Genomic DNA, 25,695 nt, shown 5'->3' on the forward strand with positions numbered 1-25,695 from the left:
TTAGATATGCTACACATAAAAAAATTGATGTGTTATTTTAAAATTGCGTTTCTTAAAGTGGGGAAGCTGTGTAAACATAACAAATATGAAAATAATTTAATCCACACATTTAAGGAGCACACGGACAACATGTCAAATGATGAAATTATCTTTTTTTTTTATTTATTTTTTTTTAACTTAAATGCGCCTTTAAATTAAGGAATCGCCAAAGTGCAATAAAAAAAATCAGAATCTGGGGACTTCACAGAATCCTTTTTAGCGAGGTCATGCATACTTCAGCAGGAATGCCAGACCAGATTCTGCAGGCTCTGTAATAAAAGAACTGTCACTCACTTGCACAATGACATCTGACACCTCATGAAATTAAAAATATCTTTCACAAAATGAGGAAAGCTTGAGGGAAGTTGACATTTACATCAAATGTGATGCTATGAGTTAAGCCAGAGCTGCTGGAGTAGAAGTTAAAAAAGAATGAAGCTGGTGGTATTAGGCTGCACTGTAAATTGGATTTAAATGAAATTAAACCTCTTAAAAACAGTGTCATAAGGACTTGCACTACTAATCTTTCTGGGACCTTGGTTTTTTTTAAAGAATGAGGAAAAGAAGTGTCATAACTGTGATGTGGAGGACCTAATGTAAACAAAAAGAACAACCTCAAATGAACAAAAAAAACATAAAAAGATAATCCAAAACAAAAACAAAAGGACCCTCTCCAAGTAAATGAAACACAGGACTATATAAACAGAAAACTGACTACTAATGAGAAATACAGTTTACAACAGGTGGAAGCAATCAAAGTCAAGGTCAAGGTCAGCTTTATTTATAAAGCACATCTCCAAACAGTCCATGCTGCACAAAGTGCTTAACAATGTAAAAGGCCATTAAAATAAATAAAATGCAAAAACAATGATGCAGTAAAATATAGAAAAAACAAATAAGCAGATGAAATACATCATAAAAACAACTAAAACAACAATAACAACTAAGGGTGTTAAAAGCAAAATGTTTAGATCAAAGTGCCAGACCATAAAATTGTGTCTTCAGTAACGATTTAAAATGTTCAAGTGTTTGTGCAGATCTTGATGCAGACTCATTTATCCAGGTAAGTAAATCTCCAAAAGTTGATTCTGTTCATCTGGACGTAGCATTTTGTGGGAGAAACGTTTCGTCACTCATCTAAGTGACTTCTTCAGTCTCAGCTGACTGCAGGTTTCCCCAATCTTATAAACAGTACATTTGCATAATGACCTCCCAGCCCACGGAAGGAACAATGGGCTGGGAGGTCAGTTTCTTCATCATAATTATGCAATCATTGATCAACAACCACTGATCAAAGCCCACTGATCAATGGCCATGAGTACCATTCACAGAGAGTTGTGGAATGGCTGCAATCACAGCATTTTAAGATGGCGAAAGATGTACCCTTAGGCCCCTCCTCGATTCAGAGATGGTCTTTCCCTTTTCACGTAAATGGCCTCCTTGACGCCGTGCTCAAACTAGCGTTCCTCCCTGTCCAGGATGTGTACATCCTCATCCTTGAAAGAGTGTCCACTGGCCTGTAAGTGTAAATACACTGCAGAGTGCTGGCCTGACGAGGCAACTCTTCTGTGTTGTGCCATCTGCTTCACCAGAGGTTGTTTGGTAGAGGTGGGAATCACCATACATCCCACGATACGATATTATCACAATACTTAACGCACGATACGATATTATTGTTTTATTGTTGACAAACTGAGCGATTTGTATTACAGTCTAGTCCAACTTAACTGAATGCAACCCTCTGGTACAATTATTATTCTGAACTATGCAATTTATAAAAACTATGCAGCCCATTCAGCAACTGAAGAATTTGAAAGTAAATTAAAACAAAATATAATTTTACATTAAATAAAAAAGTTTTAAACTTAATTAAAATAAAACATGTCTTAAATTAAAATAAGTAAACTGTCATGTTTATTGCTGCCAAAAAAAAGTTAAACACATTTGGACAGTGAAGGAATGTCAGGATTCTTGCTCAGAAAAAGGATCAACATGCTCTGAAGTCAGAGCACAAAAACCTTTTTGTAACAAAATATTGATTTCTGCTGTCCCTGTATCGATACATTATTGGCAAACAAAATATCACGATACTGCACAGTATCGATTTTTCCCCCACCCCTATTGCTTGGTTTCCCCAATGTATAAATCCTGGCAACCCTCCTGGCACTTAACAGCGTACACTATGTTACTCTGTTTGTGTCGGGGGACCCGATCCATGGGGTGGACCAATTTTTTGGCGCAGCGTGTTTTGGGGTTTAAAAGCCACAGAGATGCAGTGTTTATAAGATTGGGGAAACCTACAGTCAGCTGAGACTGAAGAAGTCACTTGGATGAGTGACGAAACGTTTCTCCCACTGAAAACGCTACGTCCAGATGAACAGAATCAACTTTTGGAGATGTTTGTGCATATCTAATATTAAGAGGAAGACTATTCCAAAGCCTGTGACCTGCCACAGGTCTGAAGGCTCAGTGTGATTATTAATGAAGTTACCATAAATGACAACGTATGTTTTGTTTTCGTTTAATTAAAAAATAAATTAAAGACATCCACTGTTTAGAGTCATCAAGACAGCGTAATAATAGCTGAAGTCAGTCTGACCCTGCTTTTAAAGGCAGATAGATCTGCAAGTCATCAGCAAAACAGTGAAATGAAAGATTGTAGCGTAAGAAAATAGACCCCAGTGGCAACATATACAGTGCAAACAAGGCAGGACCCAAAATAGAGCCTTGAGGTACACTATAATTAAGAGGGGCTATTTATGTTGTCATAAAAAGTCCTTCCAGATAAATAGGACCAAAACCACTGGAGGGCAGACCCTTTTAGGCCAGCATATGATTTCAGCCTTGATAGCAGGATATCATGGTATCAGCCGTGTCAAAGGCTGCTGTCCAACAACAAGAGGGCAGCAGGGCTGCCAGAGTCCAGAGTTAAACGAATGTCATTAAATGTGTATACATGCTCACTCTGTTAACATTTCCACCCGGAAATCCAAAGAAATTAGAACTTATCCCCACAACAGGCACAAAATAAAACAATTTGACATTAAATGTGGCACAATTGTGAATAAACTCCCAGCAAATCCAGTTTGTATGATACATTTAAGTTTAAAATGTTATTTGTTTTATTGTAGTAAAACAATTTCAGCATGCGGTTAAATAAAGGAAGGAGACAAACGTGAGGGTGCATAGTCACACAAATACTTACATCAACCAAAGACAGGAAGCGATTGTACTTGTCATCCTTAGTCAGAATCTCTCCAACTGTCAAATCAGCAAACTTAACACAAGAAGAAAAAGACATTAAGTTTCGTATTGTGCTGTACTGTAAAGGAAAAAAATAACTGCAGTGTTTTAATGTTTTTCACTCAGCTGTTATTTAAGCTTTTTTCTGTTTCTTTTTTTGGTGTTTTCAGGGAGTTTTCCATCATTTGTGTATTTACTTACCTGTTCATCACGAGGGGAGGAGTCGGTGGGTGTGATGGGCTGGTCTATGATGTGAATGATCCCATTGGATGCTGGCAGGTCTTGCTGGATGACAGAGTACAGTTTTCTGGGGTTGTCCAGCAAGATGAACCTCTAAAACAAGAGTAAGACAACCAAAAAAAAGACTTTCTTTAAAGAACCTGTGCATGTTATGAAACAAGAATCAAGGTTCAAGCAGGTTTACATGGACTACACTTTACACATTACAGGAAGCCTTTAAGATTGGTGCAACAATGAGACAATTACTAGTATTGTTGGGGGGGACATAACAACAGTGGTGGACAGCATGACCGTTTTTGCAGCTAAAAATACATGTGTGCTCACTGTGAAACAGAGCAGGGAGAATGTGTGCGAAAAAGAAACCTATTGTAAGAATCAGCCCAATTATCTAGTGTGTCTTTTGTGTGTAAAGCTTCATACTGCAACGGCAGTGAAAATGAGGCTGTACAGCCTGAACACAGGTGGAGTGAAAGAAACACTGTTCTAGACTTGACAGCTGCAACTCTTTACTGCTGTAATCAGAAAGAAACCCTCTGCAGGTTAAAAGCCAATGAGATCCCATTATCAGACCACTGGCTCAACAGACTTAAACACTGAGAAAATTAGCCTGTTCACCTGCGTCTATCCACTTCTGTCTGGAGTTACAAAGACGCTTAATAAAGAAAAATTGACAAGATAACTGGTAGCTTAGTTTGTCAATCTTTAAATTGACAAATTTATTGTGTATGTTGCTTCAGACTGATAGCGGCCCACTCATAAACAAGAGTCCAGTAAAGCTTTGACCTGTGGATCTAGGGGGCCTGTGATGGGGGGAAAAACAGGTGTGAGTACTGTTAAAGCACTTTGTAAATTGGAGGAAATCGATTCTCAAGGTTTAGTGTTTTTTCCCAGAGTTACAGATGTAAAAATGAGCGACTCTAACCCTGCATCATTATAAATTGAATGAATGAAGGAATGAGACCTTTACTTGACTCTTGGGATACTTTGTGCACCTTTAAGAGCATTGCAACCTTTGGCACACTTTCCAAGGACGGACAGTCCAGACGTGCAGATAAAGCAGGAGCCCTGAGCTCTTCTGTATCTGACTGCCAGAGATAAGTGCTCGTGTTATATGCTGCAGAACTGGTGATCTGTGACAGAACTGTCTCTGAATCTATTTTGTGACCCCTGACTAGTTATCATTTTATTCACCATGTTAACAATCTGTCATGATACCATACATGAAATACTGTTGAGCAAACATACAACTAGTGTGATAGACACGCATGAGATTTCTTGAGAAAGCTCCGCCCACTGGGTGAGGCCATGCAGTCAAGCAGGAAATGCAGCTTATTGTTTTTGTCTTCCTGAAAGGAGAAACACACACAGAGACAGACGGTGAGGATTCTAATCACACCGTAAAATATCACTTCCAACTAATGAAGACAGCTCCGTGAGGGAACACTGTGAACACTGGGGTAACTGGAAAATAGAAATACTTGCAATTCCTGCCAACTGCTACAGTTTGCTCTACTTTATGATCTGAAAGAGCTGCGACAGAAAGTGAAAGCAACTGTCAGAGAATCTTCCGGACTGACTGACTTCACTTTTATTTTTTGCTTCATTCACAGGCAAAATGTCGCTCAGATCAGAAGAGGATTTCTTATGTCCTGTCTGCCATGAAGTCTTCAAAGACCCTGTTGTTCTGTCATGCAGCCACAGCTTCTGCAAAGACTGCCTCCAAAAATGGTGGAGGGGGAAGAAAACATACGATTGTCCATGCTGCAAGAGAAGATCCTCAAAGAGTGATCCCCCTCGTAATTTGGCATTAAGGAACCTGTGTGAGGCCTTTTTAGCGGAGAGAGGCGAGAGAGGCAACAGAGGCGACAGAGGCGGAAGAGTTTCAGAAGGGTCCGAGTCACTCTGCAGTCTGCACTCTGAGAAACTCAAAATCTTCTGTCTGGACCACCAGCAGCCAATATGTGTGATCTGTCGAGACTCAAAAATGCATAGCAACCACAGATTCAGACCCATCGATGAGGCTGCACAGGATCTCAAAGAGGAGCTCCAGAAATCCCTGAAGCCCTTAAAGGAGAAGCTGCAGGTCTTTGAAGATGTTAAAGGAAGCTATGATCAAATCGTGAAACACATCAAAGTCCAAGCCCAAAGCACAGAGAGGGAGATTAAGGAGCAGTTTAAGAATCTTCACCAGTTTTTGCACAATGAAGAAAAGGTGAGGATTGCTCACCTGAAGGAGGATGAGGTGCAGAAGACTAAGATAATGAAAGAGAAGGTTGAGAGTCTGAGCAGAGAAACAGCAGCTCTTTCTAGCACAATCAGAGCCACAGAGAGGGAGCTCAAAGCTGAAGACATCTCATTCCTGCAAAACTACAAGGCTGCAGTTAAAAAAGCCCAGCAGCGCCCCCTGCTGCAAGATCCAGAGCTGGCTTCAGGAGTGCTCATAGATGTGGCCAAACACCTGGGCAACCTGACCTTCAACGTCTGGAACAAAATGAAAGAGAAGGTCTTCTACAGCCCTGTGATTCTTGATCCAAACACTGCCGACCCAGAACTTGTTGTATTCGATAATCTGAGCAGCGTGAAATCAGGAGAGCGGAAACCGCTTCCCAAAAACCCGGAGAGAACCAAGTTCTCCTGCTCTGTTCTCGGCTCTAAAGGCTTCAACTCAGGGACGCATGAGTGGGATGTTGATGTTGGAAACAACAAGGACTGGGAACTGGGCGTGTTGAGCGAGTACTCCCAGGTCAGCAGGCGTCTTCAGTCAGGACTGTGGAGAATTTTGTTCTCTGATGGTAAATTCTCAGCATTTTCATCACCAGACACTGAGAAGGATCTACCAGTGAAGAAGGAAGTGCGGAGGATCAGAGTCCATCTTGACTTTGACAGAGGAAAGTTGTCGTTCTCTGATCTCGACACTAATGCCCACATGCACACCTTCACACACAGCTTCTCTGACACCCTGTTTCCTTACATTTACACTGAGAATTCTCAGCCAGTGAAGATTTTACCAGTGAAGGTCACTGTGACAGTGGAAAAGAACACTTAGGGTGATGCATATCATCATAAAGTTGGGAAATATGACAAAACTGTGAGACAAAATTTGTTAACTGTTTAGGAACGTAGAGCAACATTAATATTAACAGTGCAAATATTAGACAAGTGTACAATCTGGTGAATATAAAAGACTGCTGCAATGGTGATGTTATGAAGTACTCTCATATATTTATTGGTTTTATTTGTTCCTCTATATACATAAAATCAAAAGCTACTCGATAGTCTACAATGGAACATTTAGGTCAGGATTTATGGTTGTTTTGTAGAAATATGGTCTCATTTAGCTTATCTAAGTTCATTTGCCCTGTTATAGTTCGTTGTTCATTAGATTCCCCTTTTCTCTTCACCCCTGTGTCTCATGTTTACGTCTCTCAGTGTTTCCTGTTTTATTTTGAAGAGTCAGCTGTCTCCATGTTCAATGTGTTTTGTTTTACTTCCCCTGTGGTGTCTTTATGTTCCTTTGTGTCAGCTGTTTCCCCACGTATCCACTTCCCTCATTAGCCTCCTGTGTGCCCTCATCCAGTCTTTGTCGGGTTGTCTGTGTTACTTTCATGATGCCAAGGTATTTCATGATTCAGCTCAGGTCATGCTCCCGTTCCATGTTCCTGTTTTTTCCTCGCTTTTTGCATGCTCCACCCTGAATCATGTTCATGTCTTTCGTTGCAGTTGTCATAGTTCAGTTTCTTTCCAGTTTAGGTTTTAGTTTAGTTTTCGTTCCTGTTCACTTTACCGCAGACTTGGTCAACTCCAGGCCTCGAGGGCCGGTATCCCTCAGGTTTTAGATGTCATCCTGGGTCTGCACACCTGAATCAAATGATTAGTTCATAACCAGACCTCTGGAGAACATGTTGAGGAGGTCATTTAGCCATTTAAATCAGCTGTCTTGGATCCAGGACACATCTAAAACCTGTAGGACACCAGCCCTTAAGGCCTGGGTTTGGACACCACTGCTTTCCTGTGTTTTTTGTACTCATGTTATGAGCCAGAACAAAGGGCTCGCTTTTTTATTATTTGAGTTACCTTTTTACGCTCCGTTTTTTGATCTGCATTTGGGTCCAGTATTCACTCTACACACAGTCACCTCCCGCTGCCTGTGACAGAAACGTGTGGGGTATTTTTCTGGCTACTTCGTGAACAAGAATGTCTAAGATGCTTGAGTATATGAAACACAGTCCTCAAAATAATGTTTCACAATGCTCGTGACTTCACTTTGGCCTTGGGAAAGAAACTTAAAATGTGAAGGGAAAACCTTGAGTTACAGGGTTACACTATGCTTTTATTTTTAAATTCACAATGTTTTTTTGTTTTTTTTTAAATGGCAGCACGGTGGCTAGCACTGTTGCCGCACAGCAAGAAGGTCCTGAGTTCAATACCACCATCAGGCCGGGGTCTTTCTGTGTGGAGTTTGCATGTTCTCTCCGTGTTTGCGTGGGTTCCCTCCAGGTACTCCGGCTTCCTCCCACTGTCCAAAGACATGCAACTTGTGGGGATAGGTTAATTGGATAATCCAAATTGCCACTAGGTGTGAATGTGCGATTGAAAGTGAGTGCGAATGGTTGTCTGTCTCTGTGTATTAGCCCTGCGACAGACTGGCGACCTGTCCAGGGTGTACCCCGCCTCTCGCCCTATGACAGCTGGGATAGGCTCCAGTGCCCCCCGCAACCCTGAAAAGGATAAGCGGAAGCGAATGGATGGATGGATGTTTTTAAATGTTTGTGTTTAAATCCACAACCTTGCTGTCAGGTTTCTGGGTTTGAACCTGCTGGTTGGTTGAGAACTTTCTATGTGGAGTTGTCATGTTCTCATTTCCCTGTGTGGGTTTTCTCTTTGTGCCCCGCCAGCCCAAAGACATGCTCATCAGATTAACCTTTTAAATTGGCCTGAGGTGTGTGAGAGTGTGTGTTTGTCTGCTTCATAAGTACTAAAACACAGAAGACAGAACTTCTGGTTCTGTAGTGCTCTCTGGACAGCAAATATTAATTTCTGCCTTATAAATGTTCATCTAATTTATGGAACCATTAATGTTGTCTTCACAACAGTCTCATGGCTTCAGGAAACGGGTCATGGTAACCCCTCTGCTGTTCTTGTAACCACATAATCTGTTTATATAGTTATTTAACACCATTACTCAGACGTTGAATAATTAAGAGACACAAAATGAGAGAATTATTGGAAAAAAGACCATGTCACATAATTCTTAAGATAATATCCTTATAAATCTCACATAACATAATTTCTGTCAAATAATTTCTGCTGTGATCTAATGATGTGTTGAGATCCACGTGTTACTTAACAGACTGTTTTGTTTGGTTTAACAAGACGTTTAATAATGAAAAAAATCTAATAAACTATGTGGGTTGTGATTTGAAGATATATGAATTGTATATAACTGAGTGTAATGGACACACTCAGTTGGTAAATAAAACTAATTTTCATTCAATAACCAGTCTCCATCACCAGCGAGTTATGCCAGCATGTTATGATAGAGAAGTGTAGAGGCGACGGGTGACAGAAGACAATGATAACACTGTTAGAAGTGCTGATTTTAAACACAATGGTGTGTGATGGTTTTGTAGATACTCTCACACTATCTTGAGTCTGTGTGATGAAAACTGCTGATAGAGGTAGTGAAGAGTTGCATCACTTAAATGTTTGTGTTATGCTATATTAACCACATGGATCCAAACAAAACTAATGCAAGGGAAAATGATTTTCTGTAGCATGCACTTTCCTTTGTTCCAGTTCTTTGTCATATTCCTTTTTCTAATTGTGGCAAGAATAAAAATCATGCTGAAAGAACTTTTTTGTTTCTGGTGTATCCTTGTAACCAACTTTAACTTACTAATGTAGACTGAACATTGGCAGTCTGGTGGTTCTGCTGTGTCCCAGAGAAGAGAGCCGGGGGCTCTTATGTGTGAAATCTGCATTAAACTTCAGTTAAATAAAGAATATGAAAGACATTCTTAGTAGTTTCACTTTGTAGTTAAAGTGAAAATCACACTTACTTCAAATCACTGGAATTGTGTGTCAAAGTCTGTACTCCTGCTGAGTTATATTATACGGACAGAAATTTGAGCACTGCAACATCACTCCACTTGTCACAATTTAAAGAAAAAATCTCATTAATGGATATAAAATAGTTTCAACAGAAAATCTGCAGGACTTTAATGTCTATGTGATTATGAGAGCAACAGAAAAAAACAGAAAAACTTAATTTCGGTGCATTTTGGGTAAACTTTCAAAGGTCACATTACCATGTGATGTCAAACCTTCAAAAATAATTTTCTGATACAGTGTGGGTTTGTGTAAGGTGGGAGGCAATGATTGATTTTTAGGAAAAAGTCTTGTCGTGACTGTTGAGTTTCCAGACAACAGCACGCTGGACCTGAACTAAAAGCTCCAGGAAATTTTGACCTTATGCTTGTGAATAACAGTGGCTGCTTCCGTGGCTTTGACAAATGTCTCCATCAAAAATAATTTCCAAAGGCAAGAACCAGGCTTACACCTTTCATTTTTTCTTTACTATCTAGCTTGAACAGCAGCTGGAGTCTGGAGAAGCAGTGTTACCTTGTTTTCTTTGGTCCTCAGCTTGGATCCTCCGTACAGGTTGAAGTCTCGACCAGTCAGATCCTTGTAGAGGTACTGACCCAGGATCAGGTGGTTTTTACATAATGTCTCCTGATTTAAGTCCTGCAGAGATATTTTGGTTTAGAAGACCAGGTTTTTGTATTTATCGATCAGTTAGTTTCTAATTATTAGGTATGCTAGATGTAGGCTCTGCCTCCCATTCTACTTTTGGAAACTCTAGGAACAACAAGTAAGCCCGCAGTCTCAGAGAAAAGTGCTCTACTGGGATAATATGGTACTGAGGTCCTTAATATATGAAGGGGCCTGGTAATTTGTAACTGTGTGTGAGGAAAAGGATTTATATTGCATTTATCACTGAGTCAATGAAGAGATGCTAACATGGCAGAAATTTAATCTCTTCTTAGAAGTAATAAATGCATGAACTACTTTTTTTCCTAATTTTGCACAGATCTAAGAAGGCAGCACCAGAGATTTGTTTAAGTTGCAGATTAAGCTTTTCAAATCTATGGCTTCATCCCTCAGGAGCTTCCTGTGCTGGAGGAGATCATTAAAATAAAATTCAGACAACCAGGTGACCTACAGGCAGAGGTGATTTCAGCAGGGGGATGAAAGCTGTGAAGGGTCCGTTATGATTCAGCAGACGTGGACAGCCTGCCTCTGAAACACACACACACCCCAAAGGTCAAAGGAAAGGTGCGGTAAAAGAATAGCAACACCAAAGAACGTACAAAAAACAGCATGTCTCATATAAATTACCTTGCAGGATAATCGGGACACAGACTCATGTTTTTATTATTTTTAAAAAAGCTGATATCACCACCACGGCTCACTTTAAGTCATATCCTGTCAGTTAGCTTGAAACACTCTGAGGTGCTGATCTCTTGTTTTAACAGGAAACCCCGCCATAGTTCAATAAAGTACCGCGGGCATTTCTCAGAGCGTATTTTTGCTGGTTATTTTTACCGAACATGGAAATGGCTCCAGTAAAGTTTCCTCTCCAGCTGCCGCTCCGGTCCAGCTCCATGACGCGCTCCATCAGGTTACCATAACAACGCCGACCATCACTGATCTGATCCACTTCGCACACACATCTGAGAGAAGGGGGCAGGAAGAGAGCGCCACTTTAGCCAACCGACGCAACTGACACTGTGACCTGACCTATCTGATCTTTCCAGATTTTCCCATCGTTACTTTTAGGAAGCCAGTCATTCTCAGTGAAAGTACCGCTCCAGTTTAAAATCACATCTAATCAAGTTCAGCACACGTGATCAAGATGCGTCGTGTTTGCCCATTTGACGGATTTTAACTCAAGACTCAAAGCAGTGTTTCGGACAGCTTTATGTTACTCTATAAACAGGGACCTACTAAATTTGCATTTCTTTTGTTTTTATGTTAAATATTCATATTAAACATAACCACAATTTCAAATAATGAGGTCAGTGTGTAGACAAGTAATCCTTATCAGCTAAATGTTCAGTTTCAGGTTGTTTTTTTCTGAGAGGGTTTTGGTCATTTATTTGGTCATCTCAGGCACACACCTCCGGCTCAGCGCAGAAGCCCAGCGTACTTGTTGTTTAAACTTTGTGTTTCTTAGGAGGAGCCAGCCAGAAAGAAGATGGCATGAAGGCAGAGAAGCTAAAACAAACTTACTTTTTACATTTTATTTTGAAGTTAGGAAAGCAAAGTTTAACTCTAACATAAAACAATGGCTCCCAGCCTCATCCTCACAGTGAGGATTACAGTTTATTAATTTAACACTGTTACGGGATCTTAACTTAGTAGTAGAAGAGGTACTAGTGTTATATGGTAACTGGAAAAGTTGGATTTGAGCATGTCTTGACTGGCTTCAGTTAATCTCTGGTCTAAGATAGTGGTCCCCAACCCCCGGGTCACGGACCAGGACTGGTCTGTGAGTCGTTTGGTACCGGGCCGCAAGAGTTGATGTTCGGTGTGAAATTTATGGTTTTCAGGGTTTTTATTGTTACCTCGGTTTCCCTGAGTCTTTTCCCATGTTGTAGTTATGTGTCTTATTTTGAAAGAAATATTTACCTTACCATAGCAACCAGAGAGCATTAAAGGGCAGAGAGGAGAATGTTACTCTCAATGTTGTTGGCGCAATTCAGGAGGACACTGCTAATTAAGTTACACAAATACACAGTGAATTTCCGTTTATTATTATATTTACCAAATAGCACAGTTTTTGTCTTGGTCGTATCATTTTCTTTTGTTATATTTATCCTCGACACCCTAAAGGCCGGTCCGTGAAAATATTGTCTGACATTAAACCGGTCTGTGGTGCAAAAAAAGGTTGGGGACCGCTGGTCTAAGGGATGAAATCCAAAATTCTGCCACACCACTTTAGGATCCTGACAGCAACAGACCAGCTTGTATCGATCTGGCACGATCTACAAATTTCCCAGATGTATTACATAAATATTTAGACTGTGTTATTTTTTTCTGCCTAAAATTGTGTTACAGGACTTATGCGTTGGGATAACTTTGTTATTCTACTTTCATCATGGAGTGAAAGGGATCTTTTTCTGGTTGGTGTTCTGGTTTTAGTCCCATCAAAGTCAAAAGGAGCCGATTCTTCTGGCTGTGGTCCCATTTTAGACTGGGCTCTACATTTTTGGTCCTCCTCTCAGTTGTAGATAATGGTAGAGAAAAGTTTGTGTGTCTGACCTGGGTTCGCCATTCAGTTCAGTCTGACAGCGAGCTGTGGGGTCACAGGTGTCCACCGAGCAGGCGGAGACGAGCTGACAGCCAGACTCAGGGCTGCCACCTATAGGCGACATGCCGGACATACATGCACAGCTGGACTGAAAGAGATGGAGAGAGAGAGAGGAGTTAAACAAAATGTCAGGATTTTGTTACAAACAGCTTTTTCCTGACTCTTGGCAGGTCTCCTCACCTTGTTGGCTCCTTTGAAGACACAAACTGTGGAGTTCAAGGGACAGCCCCCGTTGTTATCTAAGCAAGGGTTCTGAGGTATACAGATTTTGCCATCGCCCAGGTAGCCAGGCTTACATGCGCAGCTGACCTTTAACCCCCGAGAGGAGCACTGGGCATTAATGTCACAATCCCTCTGTGAACAAACACCTGAGCAGAAAACGAATAAATAACCTTCAGATTAAATTCATAATGTTATCTGGGTCACTCCATTTAAACAATCAGTGCACTCCCCCCACCTGACCCCCTCAGAATGAGCTGGGGCTTTTGTGCAATACCTTCAGTATATGTAATTATTCCATGAGAAATTACATTTCGTATGAGTGAAAGTGTGAGTCAACATTTTGTGCTTTTTAAGTCTTAAGTCTATTTTTTAGCATTTTTGAGTCCTATTAACATCTTAAACACGGGCGATAGCCACGTGTTGACAGTCAATTTTGTACACACTTCAAGTCGCACACGCTTCAATTTTCAGAAGTTTTAATTTCTATAAATGACTTTGAATATCAATGTCATGTGAAATATCATAGTTTCAACTGTAAGACTGCGGCAGTAACAGAAACGAGCACTGGCACCCCAGATGTTTGATCTGATTTTTGGTTAAAACAGCAGAAAGTCCATTTTGGGTTAAGTTTACAAGATCCTATCATGTGAGATGGGTGGTCGGTCAAAACAAATTAAAACACATGAAATTCTCATTTTTTGTACCTACATGCTAATATATGGCTCATCTTCAAGCCCTACTTTGAGGATTTGTGAAATCCTCAAATGCTCCTCATTGTCTACAACTAGGAACAGGGCCATGACAATTTTAACAGCTCCATTTAAAACACTGAGGTTATTGTATTTAATAATTTGCTGATTTTGAGGGGAACAGGAGAGATTTTTAGTCCATTTTTATTTTAGTTTAATTGAACAACTCATGTTATCAGCAATGTACTGTATATTTACATTGCAATGTAAGATTAAAATAGGCTGTGTGACATCACCAGTTTGCAAAGCCCAGTGTGTTTTTTTTCTCTTTTTGTATAAAAAGGTTGGACGTAGCAAAGACAATATACAAATTAAAACTCTTGTATGCAAATTAATATTTCTTTTCTTTTCTTTTAATTTGCCAGAAGGTTTATTGAAGACTCCAGTTTAAAAAAAAAGAGAATTTTCTGGCAATAATTTCATGGTTAAGGTTTTAAACAGTTAACATGTTCACTTGGCCATACACACGCTCACTTCTGGTAACAACAGCAGCATAAACTCAAAATTTTCACAAAATAAATTATTATAATTTTTACTTGCGCATTTGTTCTGTGGCGTCTTTCTGTATCCAGGCAAACATTCACATACGGCGGCGTCTCCCTCTCCTTTACAGTATGAGTACGGGCTGCAATTGTTGCACCTCCGATTCTCTGTCAACAACACAAACACGGCAGCAGCTCACTGGGTTAGTTAATGCAGTTCATTACTTTGAGCTCATAACACAGCAACAATCTCTTCGTTTTATCTCCCCCCCCCCCCCCCCCCCCCCCCCAACATCTAATTTTATCACTTCTGTCAAACCAAGGTTCTTTCTTTTTTAATTTTCACCTTTAAGATGCTTCTGCCAGATTGTATTTTATTGAACTTCTCTAATATAGTTGGGTAATAGCTAATTGTATGTGTTTCAGTCATGTCTATGGTTATAGTCACCTCACATGTGACTATTCTGAGCCAGGAAACAGCCTGTAAATTGATGATCTACAGAGATGATCTGAGAAAAAAATTTTAATTATTTATTTTTATACAAATATGTACATTTGATAAATTTCTGGGGGGGGGGGGGAGCAGTAAATATTAAATACCCTGCAATTTACACTTCTCTCTTACTCGATGCCAGTCTTGCTTTTACTGTTTTTAACAAATGCCACTTTAATGTTTAGTTTGCTTTCTTTTTTATCAAATTTGTTTAGATATAAATTCCTACACCATCTCATAAAGCCCTTACCAGGCATCAGTGGCACTTTTATTTTATCTGTGTTATGAGTTGTTTATTGTTGTCTGTGCTATTGTTGCTCTTTATTGTGCTGCTGTAACAAAAAATTACCCTTGTGGGATAAATATCTATCTATCAACAGACAGCTACAGCATGCTCTGCAGCTTGTCTAATTCTATGGAGATGATGAAACTAAAATAAATGAACTGTATCATCTAATGAAACCCAGTAATATACATTAATAATGAGTGACGTTTCTGCTAGTTTAATACAGTATATTTCATTGTGGTGTGGTCTTACCTTGGTCACAGTTCCTCCCAGTGTATGGTGGCTGACACAAACACTCTCCATCACCTTCAGGACCTTTATTACACACTCCATGTTTACAGTCACACACTGCACACAGAAAGGCAGTTTTTAAGCAGATTTCAGATGTTCTTACAGCTTCATAGTAGTCTTTGAAGGTTTGACTTTCTGCTTTATTTTCTTTTAACGTGAAGAAACACTGAGCTGAGCTGACCTGTTTATCTAATAAAATTAAAAACTCATTATGAGCACTTTCATGTTGGATGCACATTATTTCCACCAGCTGTGTCACTATGCACAAGAAACATGCTTGAGACAGCATGATTGGATGACAATGTATATATGTCTCAGCTGGGCTTCGATGTCAGTTAGCTATGCGTTTCTTTTGGTTGAGGCACAATGTTAGCTTCCAGGTGAAGAAAAATGATGATTTTATGCTCTCTAGGGCCTGTTATATGCAACATGACAATGACACTGCTTTCCTCTGAAGCAGGTGTTGTGACCAGCACTGAGTGCTGACTGAGTTTAGTGTTGTTTTTGAGCTACTAGGGAGTAGTTAGTTCTGCTGACAGCAGAAGTGTTTTTCTTTGACTTTGTTAACCATCTCCTTTTCTCTTTTCAGTATGTTTTTTTGGCGTTTTCTTTTACCAGTTATACAATTGTTACTCGTACTTGATGTAACAAGTACACATAAAGACATGAGTATTCGCAAAAAGTGTAGTGTATGCCGACAGCAGCAGATGCAATGCTAATTTTAGTTAGCCTAGCAGTCAGTGCAGCACATGCCGCTTTGCATGTGAAAGGACCTCCTACTTTCAAGTCTTGTTGAACTCAAGATGGTTGTCATTTTCTAAATGATGCTCCTCACTGCAGTAATAAAGGAGGATAAACACAGGAGATTCTTTCCACACAGACTGTGACTGAGAAGCTGCTGCCATAAGGATGCTGCATCTCTTTGTTTTGGTGTCAGAGTGACCCCTTCTCTATCACATCTACTTTCAAAACATATAAATGTTCAGCTTGAGGCTTTAGAACAGGACAAACCAATGGGTGATGAAGTATACAGAGTCCACAGTTGGTGGATGCAGATGAAAAGTTGCTGATAAGTTTTTCCAAATGTTTTTATGCATTTTGACAAACACAAGGTGAGTGCAATTTAATTCCATTATATTGAAGAAAAAACAACAATCTCATTGATTGTGGATCAAGAGTTGGCAGTTCTTCTTGTAATCGAAAGGTTGCCGGTTCGAGCCCTGGCTCCGACAGTCTCGGTCGTTGTGTCCTTGGGCAAGACAATTCACCCGTTGTCTACTGGTGGTGGTCAGTGTCCGGCATCCTCGCCTCTGTCAGTGCGCCTCATGGCAGCTGTGGCTACAATGTAGCTTGCCATCACCAGTGTGTGAATGTGTGAATGACTGAATGTAGTGTAAAGCACTTTGGGGTCCATAGTGACTAAGTAAAGCGCTATACAAATACAGGCCATTTACCATAATACCAGACAGGTCACACTGAGACGATCTAGGCAGATAAAACGTACAACAGTACAGAGGAAAATTATGTAAATATGATTTGGGGCAAACTGTGCCTCAGAAAGTAAAAAGGGGTACCGACCTTTATCACACCTTTCTCCATAAGCATTTGGATTCTTACACTCCTGACAGGCAAAGCCAGTGAAACCATCCTGAGAAGGAAGAAGGTTTTTTTTAATTTCGAAATATTACCAAGAAAAAACAAGAACAACCAATTACTTGAAATCTCTGGACTTCCCCAGCATCTCTTCCTCAATGTAACACAAAAAATGGGATATTTGTAAGAATAAACCTAAATACAGTCAAATTTCCTTTTGCTAACCAAAAAATAACCATCCAAAGCCAATGTCTCTGAATCAGAAACGTAAATGGACATAAGGATGAAACCATTGTCAGGGAGCTAAAAGGTTCCTTCATGTTACTGTTTGCATTTCCACTATGATAACCAACTGCAAAGATGGTTCAAATTAGTTATACAGACAGTTACATGTGGGAATCTATTTAAGAGAATGAGTTTACTTTAAGCTTTCAGTGCGTCTGAGCTGCAGGTATTTGTGACAAATGGTGCAAACCAAACAGCACAGCCTGCTCTATAGCTGAAAATGCTTTACAAAGGTGCGAAGATCTTTATTAGAAAGTAACTGTACAATAATCAGAAGGCAACACTTCTCTGATTAACCAGTCATGTTGTTTTCTCTCCCTCTCTTCATATGTATCTCTCTGTCTCTCTTTCTCTGATCTGAAATCTCTCTGGACTTAACCGGCCGAATACACTGCAACTTTGATCCATTTCAGACTTTCATTTTTCTTCATGTCTTTTGCATTTGTCCTTCTGTTCTTCATCTTGCTTCTGCTAGGATGTTGAGTTTTAAAATTGAAGTCTACATGCTTGTCTTCTCTGAGTTTAAACAATCTGAGGAGTAGATTCATAAAAAGAAAAAAACAAGAACTTCATAGCAAAAATGAATGCAAAAAAGTAATCATTGGCATGATGCCATGCTTCTAGCACAGCCTCTTCTCTCTCTCCCTCTTCCTCTTGTCTCCTTTTCCAGGAACCTCTCTGTGTGATGTCTTTCCTGCAGCTCAGCTGCATTCTCCCTGTGACTTTGATTTAAATTCGGATTGTCTACCTGCCTGCCTTACCATTTAAATTCACCGAATTCACAGAAGTCTCCTCTCCCCCTTTGAAAGTAGTCCTGTAATTATTTTGCTGCAAAATTGTTCCTGTAATTCGATGCGATTTTGGCTTCCAGTGATACTGACTACCTTGACTTCAGTTGTAACTGAAATTAAATTTAAATTCCAACTGGATTAATCACCCAGTCACAGTGCGTGTGAACCAGCCAACATGCAATGCTCAGATGTAACTTGTTTGTTACATTTTTCATAAAGTTATGCATGCAAAAACAACAGTAGCCTGATGTTTCACTACAGTGGAAACAAGTGTTTATCTCACTGACAATGGTTCTTCAGTCTGAAATAGTTTTTGGTACTTTGGGGATGGAAACAGATAATGAGTACTTTTTTCTTCCTTGAAACCGACCAAGAAAGAAGAAACCAGGACAGGTTTTCACATAAAAGTTAATAATGAATAGCATCTCTATAAATACATAAAAAAGAGAGAAGGGATACCAACATTACAGATGCAGGTTCCGTTGCCCAGGTCTCCATCCTGACAGACCCCATTATTGTTGCAGGTCTTCCCAGACCAGCTGGGGCAGGCTGCAGACACACAACAAGTGAGAATGTGTGATTAGAAAAAATCAGAGCTGTTTATTCAATTTGTGCATTGAACATTTATCCAGTTTGAATTCATATAAACATTTGGCAAACTGTGTAAGATAACCTGATGATGTCTATCTTAGAGGTAATCTGTGACTAAACTTTGCACTATGCGCAGTGTGGGTTTCAGGCTCGCCAGACTGCGAGAAAAGTGATGTGTTGAATCACAAATTACACAGAGATTAAAAAAAAAACATAACACAGCCATGCGTCACCAGCTAATGTCCTGCTTTCATGAGTTGAAAATGTATCTGAATATTTAAAAGTTTCCAGCAGAACTGTATTACTAAGTAGCTCTGTGAAAGATGGAAAATGTCAGAAGACACACTGTTATCCTCAGCAAAGAGGGAATTTAAGGCAGTGCAAGAAGTGGATGAGTTGTACTTACTTATGTGAACTTACGCACAAAGTGTTACTACAATCAAACTTATTATTCAATTAGGAATGCCAACAGGACATAACCACATTTAAACAAGCAAGCAGGTGACGTGATGGAAATGCTTCATCTCTGTTGATCATCTGATCACCAGTTGAAGTAGGCTTAGAAAAACATGATAGTTAATAGAGCAGAAGAGAAAGGCCTTTTTTAAATTTTTCTGGATGTTTTAATTATGTCTATAAAAAATAATAAATGTATGAATTTTCATCTTCTACCCTTCCACTGAGTAATCCTAAATCCACTTGTTTCCAGCTCCAAATTTATGTTTACTTATTAGGCTATTTATTTTTGTATTTTTTGAAGTTTTTTACCTTTCTGCACTTTGGTTATTTGCAATAAACAAGCAAACAGGTGATGTGTTTATGTAAGTTAGTTAAGTTACGTAAGTGATATGATGATATGGCTGCTGTGACAACATCATTTCCCAACTCTTGGGGTGAATAAAGCATATGTTATCTTTTTATTAATGGATTCATTCTCTGTCTAAAACATGATGTCTTAGCTCCTCCCCGTTTACACAAACCTTCTTAGGATTGGGTTTTCCTTATAAACACAGCAGGTGAGTGGGTGGGACTGATATGTTCATGAGATGACCATGCGGTATCTGATGACTGTAAGGTATCTGAAGCCTGAGCGTTTAACTCACAGTGATTACTTGTACATATGCAGATGACCTCCAGCAAATCAACTGACCCAAAGAGAAGCAACAGAGACATGTTCCTTCAGAGACACACTCCACTCTCTGGTTGAAACTTTCTGGGGGTTTGTTTGTTTGTTTGTTGTTGGATTTTGTTTTTTTGTTTTTTACTGGAGCAGGATAATGAGCACAAAACCACCTCAAAGCTTTGCCAGGACAAAGAAATCCAAGGACTGCTGACAGTCTTGGCCTTCACCCCACAGTCACCTGACCTCAAACCCAATGAACATTCAAGGGGGCACTTAAAGACTGTGAAAGCCAAACACGGCTGACATTACAAGAAGCTCTTTGGAGCACTCTCAGGTTATGGTGAGATAACATCAGTTATACGTCCATGATGTTAACAAAATTGGATGCATGTGCAGCCCTAGTCCTTCCATAAAGTGCACCTATTACATCCAGTTCTAGCATTGTATTGCTTATCTCAGGTTACAGGCTCAGGAGCACATTTGCATGACTCACAGCTATGGGCCTTAATGCACAAGCTGTTTTAGCTCCTCCTCCATTAAACTTAATTCTTTGTAAACAGATGTTTTTACTGACAGGTGGGTGGAGCTTCTGTGCTCACAAACAGAACTGTGCATAGCATACCTGGCTTGACCATATTAGTTACAGCTGCTCTTCCTGACATCACACAGAGCCAACGATCAAAGAAAATTCCGGAAATGAAGTGTTAAGAGCAGTCTGAATTAATGAGGAGGTAGATAACGACGAAAACTATAAGTTTATCCTTTAAACCAAAATATAAGCATATGAAACAGTGTCAACAGAGTTATGCTGATTTTTAGGAAGCCAAATATAACAATCGAAATAATCTGTGGCATTGTCTTCTATGATTAAGATTTTTGTCAAGTATAAATATATATGACGTTTACTTACTAGACTATGAAATGCGATACATACGTTGTCATTAATGGTGTACTGGTAACAGCTTCGCAGTAAAATATGGGCAGTAAACGGCAAACCCACATTAATTAGCTGGGCTAACGCTAGCTTTGCTCAGAAGATCTCAAAACTAGCTAAAAGTGCCTTTATGTTGATGACCGTTAAACATTGTCCTAAACAACAGACGTTATCACTTAGTTCTTCTCGTACAAACACAGTACAGCTTACATACAACTCAATTTTCCAGAAAAACACATTCACGACTTTATCTTTTTCTACCTGTAACAGATGAATTACACACTGGGACCATAGCGTTATGTGATTGGTGGAGAGGAGTAACAATCAGTCAAACGACCAATCAGAACTATGATATAAAGGTACAGCCCTGCCTTCTTATTATTTATTGTTTTATATCATTTTCTTTTTGTAGTGACTCCTAGCGCTTGTTTAAGTTTAGTTTTTATTGTTTGAAATGTTTCGTTTCCCTATAGTTTTATTAGTTTGTCTGTTTGGTGTTTAAAAAATTATTATAATATTGTTTTGTTTTGTTTTTTCGTCAGGGGAACATTTAGGAACATTTAAGAATCCTCCAAAAACAGAAATGAAAGTCGACAGAAGCAAGAATGAATTTATGTGTGTGTAAGGGAGGCAGATGGAAAGGTGAACATGCAAGGAGCAGAGGTAGAGAAGGTGGAGTCAGTGTCATAAATGTGCATTTTTTTAACCTGCTTAAATCAATAAAGTTATTTCTAGTTTGAGTTTCAAATTAGCTAAAAGCACTGTGTCCTCTGCTGAGGGAATATACTGTATTTCGGTTGACTGTTGCTACAGTCAACCAACAAAACCTATAAATATTTTTATGTTTGATCCAGTCAGCTGCTCAGTCTTTGTTGGACTCTATTAACCAGAACGCAGATTAGAAAATGAATCAGTATTTTGAAATCATTTATGTTTAAATGCGTCATTTAGAGCTGGTTATTAAAGTACCTGTTCTTCACCAGTATCAGAGTTCAGTTCACAGGATAAACTTTAATGTTTAGATGTTTCCTTTTTAGACTTGTGCAAAGTTATGCTTACTCTCTTTAATTTTATTATTATTACTTTTATTGAACCAGGAAGTCCCACAAAGATCAAATTTATTTTACAAGGAAACCTCGCCAAGGCAGCAGCCATACAAACTCAAAACATCTTTTTTCTTATTTGCAGCACATTTGTTGCTTTCTGATCTTTTAGTTTTTATATTATTTGTAGATCTTGATCACATCTGATAATGTCTCTGACTGAGGTAGGTGGTGCTCATTTGATCCATTTTGTGGAGAAGTTGTACGATCCATTAAACACTGCTGCAGACTAAAGCAGGAAGTCTGGGTTTAAATGTGATCAAAATTATGGCACAAATGATAGTTCATCATATGTACTTTATGTGTGTGTGTGTATGTGTAGTCTTACAGAGACACAGCGGTCCCCAGTGCTGTTGGCAGCACTTTGGCTGCATGACGTTCTTCACACAGATGTGCTGACATCCCTCCAGCTGCAGCTCCCTGCTGCCGATGTTCACCACATAACTGCAGCACAGCGAGACTCGAGGTAAACAAACTGCCTTAATCATACCACTGCTGCCAGCGCTACTAATTACTACTGCAAATCTCACAGTTAGCATTCATGAGACGTCCTTGAATCTAAGCTTTGTATGATTAATAAAGGTGGAATTATGTTGCTGTCATTATTTATTTAACAGGGAAGGTGCATGTTAAGGTACACTGGCATAAAAAAGATGTAAACATGTCAGATTTTGGCAGAACTGTTCATTTACAACAGTGATCCTAGAGGAGGGTCACATGAAACAATATACAATATGCAAAAGACATATAGGTGTACAACATAACACACATAAAGGCATTGCTATAGGTAAGCTGTTCCAGTCTTCACTTCATGTTAACTGTGGGTATGAAGCTTGACCTGTACCTGCAGTTGGTGATGCCAGTGCTGCTGAAGCCGCGGGGGCAGCTCGCAGTGATGGCAGCAGCACAAGAAGTGCAGTCTGTTTGTACCTCCAACCTCTGCAGGATATCACATCGACCAGGAGGAGGAGTCTGAGGAAGGAGAGGAGCTGTTTACAGTCTTATACCACTCTCTGTCCACATTTCACAACATCACTGTTAATATGGACAGACCCCTGCAGATTGTATTCTAATACATCTCTGTTTTTAATGAGCAACAATTTGTGATAAGACAACTTCTGATATTCCCACAACTGATATTTATAACTAACAATCACTACTACAGGTATCAGTATCAAGCAGCATAAAGATAATAACAGGTGTGGAACAGCTGTTGGTAAGATCAATGGTAAGAGTAGTTGTATCATTACAGTAGTTATAATACAACAGTAGTAATTACAGAACCCATTTTTACACAAAAAGCAGCAAAAAAAAAAGTGCAAACCAAACTGCATTCTTTAAATGCATTTAAGACTTGATGTGTGTTTGATTAAATTACAGAGTGCTGGTATCATTTCATCTTGTTTTTACTGAAATAACTGACAATTACGACTGCCAAGAAAAAGAATAAGGAATAATTACCAGCAAATTGCAATAACCTCAAACCCTCACATACATATATAAGAGTTTTCACATCAACAGCAGTTCTTTTAGAAAACTATGAAAAGTTGCAGAAGGTTGACAATTTTTTAAACTTATTTAGACAAAGGCTCTCAAACTCTACAGCTGGGATTATACTCTATACTGATACATCTATCTCTGCTTATCCATGTCAGGGTCGCGGGGGGGCTGGAACCTATCCCACCGTCACCAATCTGACACAGGGCTAACGCAGAGGGACCGACAACGCAATGAATGCACAAGCATCTCAGTATTTTGGATGCCTTAGTAGACTGTAGCAACCAGGAATTGAACCACCAACCTACTGATCAGAAGCTGACCTGTTCTGCGGCACGTTCATGATAAAAGCGGAGACCGTGTAGTGGTGAATGGATGTTTTAACTTATTTAACTGAAGTAAAAACCTGAAAGTACATTCTGCCTCCGATTACTGAAACTGTGTATGACTCCAACTCATAATTGCTGTTTGGTTAAGTTCCGGAGCACTTCATCATTTTCACACAACAAATTCAGTCTGCTGTTTGATGGCCTGCACTGTGAACGCTATTAAAACAGCCCTGGTGATGACACAGCAACGTCAGCAGAGTTTTCTTACTTACAGACAGTGGACTAAATGTTATGGAGTCTGCAGGATGTGGCTCTTTAACACAGAGACATTTTTTTTGGGTGTTTAACCCATAGGAGGAACCAAAAGTCAGACCAATGCATCCTTTGTTGCTTCAATACCGGCCAGATATTGCTCAATGGATCTGTTCTATAAACAAACAACTGAGAGACTGTTTGGGAATGGATCTTAAAAACGTAAAAGTGTAAGTGTAACTGAAATATTTCAACAACTGCACACAGTGCCACAGTATTATTTACAATGTCATAATGAACTGTAGTAACTGTAAAAATCCCTCTGATGTTTTATCCAGCAACATTATTGGCATGAATGCAAAACTAGTGACTCAGTTTAAATTACACTTGCCCAACATCAATGTTGGCAACATATTTATTTTAAAGGTTTAGAGGTTTTAGAGGTTTAGTAATAAATTTGATAATGTTGGCTGGGCAACATGAGATAGGGGTAGTTATATAGAATTCAGTGATCATTTACATTATCACTTTTCAGGTGGTCTGGTGGTGGTGGTGGCAAGAAGCAGTGGCAATAGAAACATGAAGTTCCACTAACATCAAATGTATTTTTCATGGTGGCAGTGATACATTTTGCACAAAACATAAATGTCCAGAACGAGAGAAAAACGTCTCCTTCAGCATGTTCCTCAGGTCTTCCTGCAGAGACACTCTGCAGTGTGTAGTAAGAAAACACAGTTTTCCTCGTATCTGCTTTTTGTTCTTTGTTTACATTTAGTTTTGTGATGGAAGACTTTCCAAGACAATCACAGGCTTTTCAGACCAGACCAGAAGTAAAAAATGGCGTTGCAAGGGATGAAGCAGCTGCCTACACTTAACAGAATGGGGGTTAAGTCCTGTATGAGGCCAGAAAAGAGCCTGGCTTCTGAAGCAGGTGCAGATGCTTGTCTGCTGTTAAGGGCTTAAAACAGAGTGATGAGAGCTGGAGGGCAGTTTTCCGTGTTCAAATTGCAGTCTTTATTTGTTTGTTTGTCTGTAGATTTCTGCCTCATGCACCTTTAAACTCGGGATATCTTGTCTGAGTTCATGAACTACTTGAAAATACAATACCTTTAATATTTGGAATATCTAATTATAATGAACTTTCCAACTTTCCAAAGCGCTATCACTTCTTACTAAGCTGGTTTAGGGTCTAAATATATCACAGGAATACCTTTTTTAACAGCTTTGTTTGTGTTGGAAAGCCGTTTCTATGTACAGACAGATATACCAAACTGTTTTTAATGTGATTAATTATTGTTTTCAATCACTTTCACGCAATAAAGAGTCAACCCAACTCGCTGCTCCAGATCTTTCAGCAAAAACATTACAAAGTAGAGATTATTAAAGGAAAATTACTACAAAATCAAAGGCTGTGATATTAAGAAAAGATGTGCTTATAAAAATCTGAGAAAAGTTGTAGGAGAGCACAACCTGACAAATGGCCTCACTTTGTAACTTCAAGGTTAAATATTTTGAGTTTCTGAAATTGTTTAGCCCTGTTAAGCTGATGCAACTCTGTTTTAAAAAATCTCTGGGTCTCAGTTGCAGCTTTACTCATTTGTATCATGCAAAGATGTCTATGATGTGGAAGTTCCAGGTTTGCAGTAGCAAATGATTGACTGTATACATAGTCCCATGCGTAGTTTGTCACACTGAGCTGTTTAATGTTTGTCGTTTATGTTTACAGCTAAGCTGTTTGGGGTTTTTTTTTAATTCAACTTCATATCAGAACAACAAAGA

General features: G+C 39.4%; 2 protein-coding genes and 1 long non-coding RNA gene across 3 annotated transcripts in view; 2 read left to right on the forward strand and 1 right to left on the reverse strand.

Moving 5' to 3' along the window:
- stab1 (stabilin 1) overlaps positions 1 to 25,695 on the reverse strand; it is a 170,758-nt gene that overhangs the window by 143,592 nt on the left and 1,471 nt on the right. Inside the window, exons 2-14 of the mRNA XM_087840890.1 lie at positions 22,683 to 22,810; positions 22,167 to 22,282; positions 18,551 to 18,636; positions 16,997 to 17,066; positions 15,380 to 15,475; positions 14,403 to 14,516; positions 13,076 to 13,263; positions 12,847 to 12,983; positions 11,128 to 11,255; positions 10,745 to 10,821; positions 10,144 to 10,266; positions 3,484 to 3,615; positions 3,245 to 3,316 (exon numbers count right to left, since the gene is read on the reverse strand). Coding sequence (XP_087697016.1) covers positions 3,245 to 3,316; positions 3,484 to 3,615; positions 10,144 to 10,266; positions 10,745 to 10,821; positions 11,128 to 11,255; positions 12,847 to 12,983; positions 13,076 to 13,263; positions 14,403 to 14,516; positions 15,380 to 15,475; positions 16,997 to 17,066; positions 18,551 to 18,636; positions 22,167 to 22,282; positions 22,683 to 22,810 — 1,467 coding nt within the window. The remainder of the gene's footprint in view (positions 1 to 3,244; positions 3,317 to 3,483; positions 3,616 to 10,143; positions 10,267 to 10,744; positions 10,822 to 11,127; positions 11,256 to 12,846; positions 12,984 to 13,075; positions 13,264 to 14,402; positions 14,517 to 15,379; positions 15,476 to 16,996; positions 17,067 to 18,550; positions 18,637 to 22,166; positions 22,283 to 22,682; positions 22,811 to 25,695) is intronic.
- Positions 4,870 to 9,375, forward strand: LOC102798877 (E3 ubiquitin-protein ligase TRIM35-like). Its single transcript, XM_006782974.3, has 2 exons — positions 4,870 to 4,979; positions 5,133 to 9,375. Exon 2 carries the CDS (start codon positions 5,138 to 5,140, stop codon positions 6,566 to 6,568), a length of 1,431 nt encoding a protein of 476 aa, XP_006783037.2. The 5' UTR covers positions 4,870 to 4,979; positions 5,133 to 5,137; the 3' UTR covers positions 6,569 to 9,375.
- LOC148102790 (uncharacterized) lies at positions 20,424 to 23,742 on the forward strand. The gene is made up of 5 exons (XR_015719043.1): positions 20,424 to 20,532; positions 21,006 to 21,094; positions 21,278 to 21,377; positions 22,161 to 22,304; positions 23,494 to 23,742. It is a non-coding gene; the product is annotated as an uncharacterized LOC148102790 (long non-coding RNA).

Source organism: Neolamprologus brichardi, chromosome 5 (assembly GCF_056152115.1).
Source record: "Neolamprologus brichardi isolate AB-2024 chromosome 5, ASM5615211v1, whole genome shotgun sequence".
Taxonomy (NCBI): Eukaryota; Metazoa; Chordata; class Actinopteri; order Cichliformes; family Cichlidae; genus Neolamprologus; species Neolamprologus brichardi.